At 46.0% G+C, this 10,195-nt stretch overlaps 1 protein-coding gene across 1 annotated transcript; it reads right to left on the bottom strand.

Annotated features, from left to right (window-relative positions):
* Positions 1 to 5,050: 5,050 nt before the first annotated feature.
* Positions 5,051 to 9,658, bottom strand: TMEM200C (transmembrane protein 200C). Its single transcript, XM_027886346.1, has 2 exons — positions 9,552 to 9,658; positions 5,051 to 7,432 (listed from the first exon to the last, which is right to left on the bottom strand). The coding sequence occupies exon 2, from the start codon at positions 7,388 to 7,390 to the stop codon at positions 5,741 to 5,743; it is 1,650 nt and encodes a 549-aa protein (XP_027742147.1). The 5' UTR covers positions 7,391 to 7,432; positions 9,552 to 9,658; the 3' UTR covers positions 5,051 to 5,740.
* Positions 9,659 to 10,195: the final 537 nt, after the last annotated feature.

The following is a 10,195-nucleotide window of genomic DNA, read 5'->3' as shown; positions in this document are numbered from 1 at the left end:
CCAAACTGCATTTCTCCAAAATGAGTTTTCACTGTAAAGTCAGTGAAGAAAAAGCATGCTACAACCCTCAGAGAGACCTAAAGTACACTCCAGGAATGAGAGAGGAAGGCTAGTTTATGGTGTTGCAGAAGTATCATACTAGCTCATTGGGGATTTATCCTTATGGAGCTGACTCTAGTGACCCTTAGGTGCTTTTGCAGGAAGTTTTTTGTGAAACTCTGCCACAGGTTTCTGTGCTGCTCCAAGGTGTGAAGGGAGCTGCACTGCAAGCTGTACCAAACCACCTCTGCAGTCTTTAGCAGCTCCAACTCTTGCCAGAACTAACGGTCATGTTCTTAAGTCCTGCTCCTTTAGAAATGGCTGATTTAGCTTTTGGCAACAAAATGGGAACTGTATGGCATGGTCTCAGCCTGCTCCCAGGCAGGCCAGGGAGGATCATGCCAAATCTTATGAATGATGAACAAAATGTAATCCAAGCTTGTGTGATGGTGTTACATCATCCTGTCTTATGCAATGGTGAATGTCTTCTCTTTTACAGATCACAGAAAATAAAAAAACCCAACAAAACAAACCATGATTCATCTCAGTATATTTAGATATGTCATTAAATACTGTGATGATTCTTCCCTTGTTTGACAATAACTATATTCTGATCTTGTGGATTATGTTTTCCTCAAAGTTGGAGTTCATTTAAACCTTTATGAAAATAATACATTAATCATTTGGATGCTAAATATTCACCTTTAACTTGCCATTTTTTACTTTAGCTGTGAAGTTTAGTGTGGAACAAGGTGCTTCTCAAAAGCCCAACAATTTCTCCCCATTTCTACCTTCCAGTCTGAGAGTATCAGCTATGTGTGCTCACTAGAACCAAATTTGTCATGGGGAGAAAGGAGAAGGAAAAAAAGAAAAAGTAGTATTCAAAAATCTCAGACTGAAACTTCTTTGTGCAGAGGATGATGGAGGAAAACTCAGAGACTGAGTTTTTAATAGTGATTTTTGACATTTGCTTAGTTTGAATCTCTTTTCGTACTTTCACCAAACAAGCTGTCTTCTCATTGCAATATAATTTTAAAAGAACAACAATAGATTAAAAAAAAACCTTTAAAAGTAGTACTGTGGCTTGACTGTGTCTGTCTAATTAAAATGTAGATAAAAGACTAACCAGTGGATAAGCACAAGCCATGCCTCTCCTGTTCCAGAATCATCCTGTGATCCAGTTAGATCATTTTAGTAGCCTAGTTCCCCCATCCAAACTCCAGTGCCATTTCACCTAATTGTGCATGTCTGTCAGATCTCCAGGGTCTCCCTCTTTGGAGACCCCTCCAGGGTCTCCACATTTACAGTGAAAGCTAAATGACAGAAAATAAATTCTAGTGTGCTTACTTAGACTTTTCTGGTTTGGAGCTTTTAGAAGCCTTAAACATAAAGTCTGGCTTTTAAAATGAAATAATAACAGTATACTCCTCCATAGCAGACTTTTTTCCTGTGGCTGTGATACCCTATTTATCCTCTCAGATTGTGCCTGCACATGCTGTGCACCTTGTTCACTGTTTCTAGGCCCAAACTGAAAAACAGTAAATAAAGTGACCAGGCTAAAGCATTATGTTATTGCAATGACAGTTTTGGAGAAGTGATAGAGAAACCTTGTGTTGATGGTTTTTTTCCCTGGAAGAAAAAAAAATGCCCCCCAAAATCTATACTTTTACTGACTATTATTTTACTAGTCAGCTACCACTGAGCACTGGTGTTTTGTGTGGGTTTTGTGTAGAAAGAAAAACTGTTATCAAAAGCTATTCCTCCTACTGAAATCAAATAAGATTTATCATTCTGCCTCCTCCATTACTTTTAATAAAAAATGTTGTTTAATTGAAGTCATATTGCTACTTCTGTGTAAACTGGTTTTGTTGTTATGAAAGTCTATAACAATCCATAAAATCTGTGTTTCAGACTGCAGACGTAAAACTGTGTTAACAGTTACCCAATTCAATGTTTGTACGTGCACTGTTGCTCATTGTTGGACATCATCAGCCCTTGAAAAAGCTGTTAAAAATGTATCTAAACAATACAGGGTAATAAATCTGGTCCCTTGTAGATCAGCTGATATGTCAACAGTTGGGGAGTTTGTAAATCAGTCTAGACAAGCAAGCCAGGTTAATGCAAGGATTTTAAATACTTTGCTAGCCAGTGAAAACTGAGCCAGAACTGGGTTACAGTACGATCACGTCAGCAGCTTCTTCAGAGTCCTGAGGATTTTGTAACAAACAGCAGCATGACTGAAGTACAATCAGGGCATTTGCCTGTCCTCAGAGTGGTCCAAACAGCATCGGTATTCATAATGAACAGATGCAGCCTTCTATCTAGTGATGGAAGTATTCTGAAGATTCAGGCAGAAATTAACTTTCCTCTGGAAATTTTATATAAATATCATAGCATTTCTACGCTAAAAAACCAAACCAAGCCAAACCACACATTTCTAAAACAAAATCTGATTTTTCCATAGGAAATAATTATGGCTAGGTAATCCAGCTTAAAATATATATATTTTATATATATATTTCAGGGATATACCTTCTTAAATACAGAGACCAATGAATCCTTCATAAACATAAATACATTTTTTTTTAAATTAATTTAAAAGAGTGCATTTCTTCTTAATAAACGTGTGACAGGCCTTTTTTTTCTGCAACATGCAGGCAGGTGGACACCGGTAAGTCGAGGCAGCTTCTTTTCTCTTGACAAGGACTATGGAGGAAGCACTAGGTGGCAGGACGCTGGGAAGGTTAAAAGGAAGAGACTGGATTGGAGAAAAATGCATAAGCATGTGACAGAATGTACAAATGATGGCCAAGAGGCAGCCTGACAGTTTGAAGAAGCTGTCAGGGCCAGTTCTGAGACTCAATAATCAAAGCACAAACCCCAGCGCGCACATCACCTCTTGGCATCACCAGGAAAGGCTCAGCTCCTTACTGGCTGCTGTGTTTCTCTCCAAGGCTAATGGTACTAACAGCAGTCATGATTGGCACACAGGAGTTGAATTTCTCAGTCATTTTCCAACATTGGGGTGTCAGACTAACTTACCCACCCTGAATTTTAAACAAAATTTTCTCACTTACAACTCCATCCCTGTATAAACTGCTCAACAAATAGTTTTATTATTAAATTTGCAAAAATAATGACTTACAGAGAGGTAACTTTCTCTGCTTATTAATCTATATTTTACAAATCACTTCTAGCTGCTGTTATTAAAAAATACATCTCGACTGATGAAAGTTCATGTTTCACATATTTTTTTGGCAACACAAGAACAAGCTATAGTTCTACTTATTAACGTGAACTCTGTTATAATTTTGCCATTCAGAAAGCTTTGCAGTAAATTAATCAACAGAATAATTACTGGCCTGCTTTGTTTCAAATCAATCTAAGGAGTAACCAGAGGGTTTTTTAAAGTTGCCTTTTTTTTTTTCAGAGCACACTGTAGGTTCAGATGACTGAAGAAATATTTACAAAGACTATTTTAAAAAGCATATTTTACCCCTTCTCAGAATAAAACAAATCCCTGTTACATCTTCCTGAAGACTCCATGCCTCTTGTAAGTTGCACACAACTCACCTTTTCTCTTGCTCCTTCTCTAAAACCTCCATGGAGGGTTTTAGTGTGGAAAATAACAAACAGGATGTCTTCAGCTCTGTCAATAACTAGCATCTCCACCAGCACCAGGGGATCAGATGCACCTCATACATCTTTCTGGAAGTCAGAGGAGAAGGGGCAGAAGCACACCCCCATGGAGAACTGAAAGGAAAGCCCCATGCAAATGCCAGGGCCAGCTGAGACACCTGCTCACCACTTCCTGTAGTGCCTAATGCACCCCATGCCAATCCAGGCAGTTTTACAACAGATTTTTGCCAGCTGTGTGCTAGCGGTTTGATAGCAAAAAATGCCACAGTAAGGTTCATATTGTCAGTGCACTGGTTGCAACTGACAGAAGGAAAGATATTGCCTCCTGAATCTTGCCTCCTCTCTCTTGCTCGAGAGAACAAGCCACAAGCACTTTCTGCTTCTCCAGTTTCAAGATTGACATGACAATTTTTTTTTCTTTTCTTTTAAATTAGCCCTATTTATTACAGAATTCTGCAAGATTACTAAAAGCAATTGTGTTTAATGATAGTCATATTATCTGTCACAATGTACTGTAATGTTAGTAAATATGCAACTAAGTATTTTAGAACATGAAATCACATGAAAAAATTTAATTGAAGCATAAAGACTTCTGTCTGTTTATGCTGCTGTGTTTGTTCAGTGTGGATTTTCCTTCCTATAGTAGAGAAATGCCACATTCATATTTAAAATCTGAAGTATTGACAAAATCTTCTGAGCACATAAAACTGTTTTGGCAAAATACGAGTGCCTGCTGTGTTGCAGCTATGAAAATAAAACAGCTCATCAATTTACCAAAAATCTGCCTACAGACAAGGCATTCTTCAGGAAACCTGATGCTTTTCTTATGCAGGAAGAAATCCTCATGCTAAACTCAGTGATAAACCTCTGCTGACTTCAATATAGCCAACTGCTAAGAGGCTGAGAGGGCTAACATTATGCTTCAAAATTAATCTTATGCATGCATTGACGAACAGGAATTGTAACAGTAGAAACACTCGATGCAACAGTTATAAGGGAAGTGAAAAATCAAGAAAGAAGATGGTGTAGTTTAAGATTAATCTGTTATTCACAAAAAAACTAATCTGAATAGAAGATCAAACCTTTAAATATTTTTTCCTTAGCATGTAAAAATCTTACCTTTCTTCAGCTGCCTGTCATAGAGCACTGTCAGAAATGGAGACAGAATCTGCTAACTGAATTACAGTGTGGTTTCTCAGAGACTGAACCAGTATTTATTTTGAAATTACATCTACATTATTAATTACCTACTTAAAAGTATAAGCAAAGCTTTGGCCTCATAGCATCTCTATAACCTTTCACAGTATAAAATCAAACAGTTTCTGATACCTGTAATTACTTACCAAAATAAATGACTTATTTTTTATGGAAGTTTTGTTTGTAAATGTTTTATTAAAAAAATCTTTTAATGCTACTAGTCAATACATGTGTAATAATACTTAATAAAGTATCATGTAGTAGTATGCATTTTGGATTCAGGAATGCAGTGGTTTTAACTAAATCACCAGAGGTCTGTTCTGCTCCAGTCTCTTCTAAACTGTTATTTTTTTTTCCAAAATTTAAACAAACTCATTCTTTGTCAAGGTACATCATCCTTAAGGCCCTGCAAACTTTTTAGTGACGGAACCAAAACAAAGATAGAGCTCAGCTTGCTTTCTGAAGACCATGTTGCTTTTGAGCTTAAAAAGGTGCCTGCAGTGTTCAAGCATCTAGTGGCAAATCAGCAAGAAAGAAATCAGAGGAGAAGAAGGGGCACTTGGAAATCAAAACAGTAAAGTGCACAGTTATACTGTCTGAAATTGTATTAATCTGATCCAAAGAACTTCCTGGACTGTGGATATTTAATACAATTTGGCTTGCATGAAACATACAATCACTATCAGACAGAAAGGATTTTCTTTTTTTTTCCTGAAGTCATCTACAGGATTTAAGGAATTCAATTTTCAAGGGTAACATAGTGCAGCTCTTTGGATATTGATTGGTTTCCTAAGTCCACAAGGAGATGAAGAAGGGGGGAAGGTGTGGAGGGGTACAAGGTGTCCTCGTGCCTTCTCTGTTTTATTTAGATGCCAGTACTCTCCAGTTCCCCATCCTCCAGCCCTAATGCAGCATGTGACCTAGAAATCATAAAGAGTTTCTCCTTATTTGTGTACTGTCTTTGAGTTTGCTGAGATTGCTCTCCTGTTTGTTCTTTGCTGGTAGCCTTGAGGGGGTCCGTCTTCTCAACTGGTTCCTCCTCACAATCCTGAATTTTACTGGCTGCGGTGTTGGCAACTGACTCCAAGGAGGTGCCTGCCTCCTCCAGGTGGCTGTAGCCCTTATTGCTGCTGGAAGGCTCAGACTGGGAGCTCTGGGAGTCCGTCCTGGTGATGGTAGAAGGGGCTGAGGGGGGTGATCCCCCCAGATCCAGAGATTTTGAGTAGCTAGAAGATGCCTTTACCAAGGGGCTGGAATCCAGGACCCCACTGACAGCTGGTGACCGAGGTGGCTCAGGGAAAAGGGGATGCTTGGCATCAGGCAAGCAGCTGATGCTCTGCCGCCTGAGAACCAGCTTGTGCCTCTTTGTCCCACAGCCTCCCTCGATGTGGCTGCTGCTGAGGTTGGTTAGGCTCAGTTCAAACTCCCCCCGAGGGATCTCCTGGGCTCCCCGCTCACCAGGAGGTCTGCGCCAGTCTCCCCCTCCAGTGCCTGAGCCCAAGGGCAGGAGGGCAAAAGCGCTCAGTGAGGAGCCAATGATGGAGCTGGCTGTGCTGCACCGGTCGCAGCTCTCTGGTGGGCTGCAAGGAGGGCTGGTGATAGTGTGGCCAGCAAGGGCAGCACGCTCCTGGCAGATGCTGTACACAGCCTCAGCCAGGCTGGGTGGCTGCGGTGGGGGGCAGAAGGAGGAACGTCGTGGTGAGGATGCCAGATCTGGCGGGGAAAGGGAGATACCCAGTCCCGGTGGCCAGGAACTCTTGGCCAGCATGGCTGCAGCACCCAGGCCTTCACCACTAGGCTTTAGCTCCAGGCCCCGGGATTGCACGTAGTTGACAAAGCCGTTGAGAGGGGCCGAGTGTGGGGTGCCTCCATCCTTGGCCCGCAGGCTGTGGGCATCAATGACTGTGGAGTAGAGGTCCCGCAGGTTGATGATCTTGGTCTTCTTGTCGCGGTTCTCGTGCAACACCGCGTTGGCGCAGATGAAGAGGAAGATGCCGATGCCCATGATGAGAGGGCCCAGCACCTTCAGCTTGTCTGAATGCAAGTAGGTTGAGAAAAGACGGAAAAGGAAACCCACCGAGGCCTGGGGGGATGAGGAAGTTGGAGGGGACTGAGGGGACCCACTGGTGGTAGTAGTGGTGGAGGTATTGGCTCTGGGGGGTAACTCTGGATGGATCCCTGCTTGCTCCCCTTCCTGGCTCTGGGAGTGGTTCTTGGGAGTGACACCTTGAGATGCTAGGTGCCTGCCCGCAGTGACGCTGCCTTCTCTGTACACCTGGCTGGGCTTTGGCCAGTAGCCCACCACAGCCAAGGCGATGCCCACCAGCAGTACCAGGATGCCACAGAGGGCAATGAGCCCTGAGAAGGAGCACAGCTTGAGCTTGCCTTTCACCACAACCACGTCGTTCTTGCGCTTCTTTTTGGTCTTGCGTTTGCGTTTGGGGACTTGGCTTTGGGGTCGCAAGGGGTCCTGTTTCCTAGCCGAGATCCTCAGGAGGCCTCCAGTGGCGATCATGGCTGGCTACCAGTGCACTGCCCCCTACGGCCACTCCAGCTCCTGCAATGAAAGGGAGAAGAGAATGAGGACCAAGGGCAGACCTACAGCACAAGAGATGCCTCTGTTTACTCTTCCTCTTTCAAAGTTCTGCTAATTAAAACCCTGAACAAGTGGGACAGGAGTTGACATCAACAGGCAGATCTCCCTTGCCCACACAGCTCCTGTGAGTGAGAAAGAGACAGGCAGACCAACAGCATCAAAGAAGCCACGTGCCCCACTCTGCTCTTGCCAAAGAGCTAATCAATTTCTTTAGACTCCAGGTAAATCATAGACACAGTGCTAGCAGCCAGCGTAAACAAACAAACAAAAAAAGATCTCTCTGGTCTCAGAGGGAGTTTGCAAAGCCCCAGAGCTCAGAGGATGCCAAGCCCCACTCCCTAATATGCTCTGGGGTTACATTGCACACTGACTGTAGCGATGTCATGCAGGTTTAAGGGGGATGGGGGAAATAAAAGCAGGAAGGCAGTATATTTGATCTATAGATACCATTTATTTCATTACACTACTTACACATTACTGGAGGGAGGGTTAAATGTATTACTTGTCTTGCTTAAACGAGTGGGAAAGGAATTACTGTAAAATGCAAAAGGGAAACATCTGAACACCAGAAAGTGGTGCCCTGTGAAAGTTTTTTCTTAGCCATTTGCACTTGATCTGCAATATTATAGAAATTCATCTCCAGCCTGTGGTCCAGAGGCATCCCTAGTCTGGGAACATGTGCGATGCTCCAGGTAACTGTTATGCAACGCAGATGAATTCATCCCTCACCCATCCCCACCCCCTCCTGCCCTCAGAAAGGAGAGATGGTGGCTTGCAGGTAAGAGATGCCAGGTCAAATACTATTAAAAGGAGGAGTGAACCCTTGCAAGTCACCCAGGGAAACCATAAGGAGTGCTTGCAGGGAAACTGGCAAGGGACTAAATAAACATTGAGCATTTGTGGATTTTGTCTTACTAGAACATCAGAAGTCATCTCTCTGTTTCAGTGATCTGAGCTATAAACGACAGCATGTAGGAGCAATTCCTGCACTGTTGCAATTCTTTTTGGAACCTATTTCTTCATGCTACCAAGGAGCAGGATCCCCTCCCCCCTTTCCCTTTCTGAGTGTCCTATTATTTTTCCTTTGAGGGGCAAAAGATGACAGCACTGAATACGACTCAAAGTTCAATTAATTGCACTGAAAGACGATTAAGTAAGCACCTAAAAAAAAAAAAATAAACCCTAAAACCTTGCTCCTCTTCCCCTGTTCAGCCTTTAAATCTCATCTCTTTTCTTTTCTAATGCCAGATTTACCACGTATGCAGTAATATTGTGCCCCATTTACTCTGTATTTTCCCCAGAAAAAGAGATGGGTGTTGTCAGCAAGGACGTTGTTAAATTACTCTCTGAGGTGCTGCACGCTCAAAACAAAGAGCAGATTTCTCTTCCCTATCGCTGAACTGTTTATCCAAAAAAAAAAATTAAAAAAAAAAAAGACAGAAAAAGCATTTTGTTGATTCAAAAGTGTAATTATCGGGGCATGCTTTGTTTTAATCGATGATTCCTTGATCTCATTTTCTGCTCCCCACTAGCCAGCTGCCCTTCTCCTCTCCACACCGATACCAGATGGTCATCAGCTCCGAGGAACGCTCCCAGTCCGGCATCGCCTGGCACTTAGTTTTGGCTATGGCTAGAGCAGCGTTCGGCAGGAGGAGAGCACGGCCAAGCGGCCGCAGTGCCATGAAACCACCCAGCCGGGACCCGCCGGGGCTGGAGATATATCCCGCACGATCGGACTGCGACCCCCCTCCTTCCATCCCGCCGCCGCCGCCGCCGGCTCCTGCGAAGAGCCCGCAAGCACCACCACGACAAAGCTTTGCCGGACAAAGACCAAATAGAGCTTTGACAGTGCTAACAGGACCCGAGCTAACCCCATCCCGCCGGGGGTTCAGACATGGGGCTAGCCGGGCTCCTGCTGCCGGGAGTGCCGGCACCAGCGCTCAGGGCTCGCTGGCCGCCGCTGGCTCCGGCCGGTCCGGCCCCGCAGCTCCCGCCGTGGCGGCAGAGCGCCGAGCCCCCTCTGGGGCGTCGGTCGGGGGTCAGCAGCGGACAGAGGACCCGGGCGGCCGCAGTCACTTACCGGGGAGGGCCGGGGAGAAGTCCGCGCGGGAAGCGGACGAGCCGCCGCGGGGAAGAAACTTTCCTGCCCGAGCGGGCATCCCCGCCCCGCCGCCGCTCACGGCCCCGGGCGGGCGGGCGGCGGGGCTGGGCCGAGCGCCGGGCGCCCCCTCGGCCCCGCCGCGGCCGGCCGCCTCAGGGAGCTCGGCGGGAGCGCTGCCCCTTCGCCGTGCCGCATCCTCCCCGCCGCGGGGCCGCCCCCCGCGGCAGCGCGCCCGCCCTCCCGGCAGAGCCGCCGCCGCCGCCCGTGCCGGTGCCGGTGCCGCCGCTGCGGGCGGTGCGCGGCTCCGCGGCTGCCGGCCGGACCCGGCGCCGTTGCCAAGCGACGGGAGCCGTGACACAGGGAAATTGCGGCAGGGCGGCCGTGCCCGCCGCCCCCGCCACCTGCGCACCTGAGGCCGCCGCCGCCGCCACCGCCACCGCCTTGCCCCGCCGGCCCCGCCCGCGCCGGCCCCGCCCCGATCGCCACGACAACCCTCGGGCTCCTCTCCACCTCCAAGTGATATCTGGGCTGCCTCAGGTTCGGTCACTTCACGTTTGGTGTTTCCCCCCACCCCGGCGCCCAGGTTTGCTGGAATGCCTAGGGACAAAGTCAAGAGACAGGTG

This window comes from Empidonax traillii, unplaced genomic scaffold, assembly GCF_003031625.1.
Source record: "Empidonax traillii isolate 1590-97213 ecotype Southwest subspecies unplaced genomic scaffold, ASM303162v1 scaffold186:size1492175, whole genome shotgun sequence".
Classification (NCBI taxonomy): Eukaryota; Metazoa; Chordata; class Aves; order Passeriformes; family Tyrannidae; genus Empidonax; species Empidonax traillii.
This window is presented reverse-complemented; position numbering and strand designations above follow the sequence as displayed.

Bases quoted from the DNA above. Each gene is read 5' to 3' on its own strand.
- TMEM200C (XM_027886346.1), bottom strand. From the start codon at position 7,390: ATGATCGCCACTGGAGGCCTCCTGAGGATCTCGGCTAGGAAACAGGAC.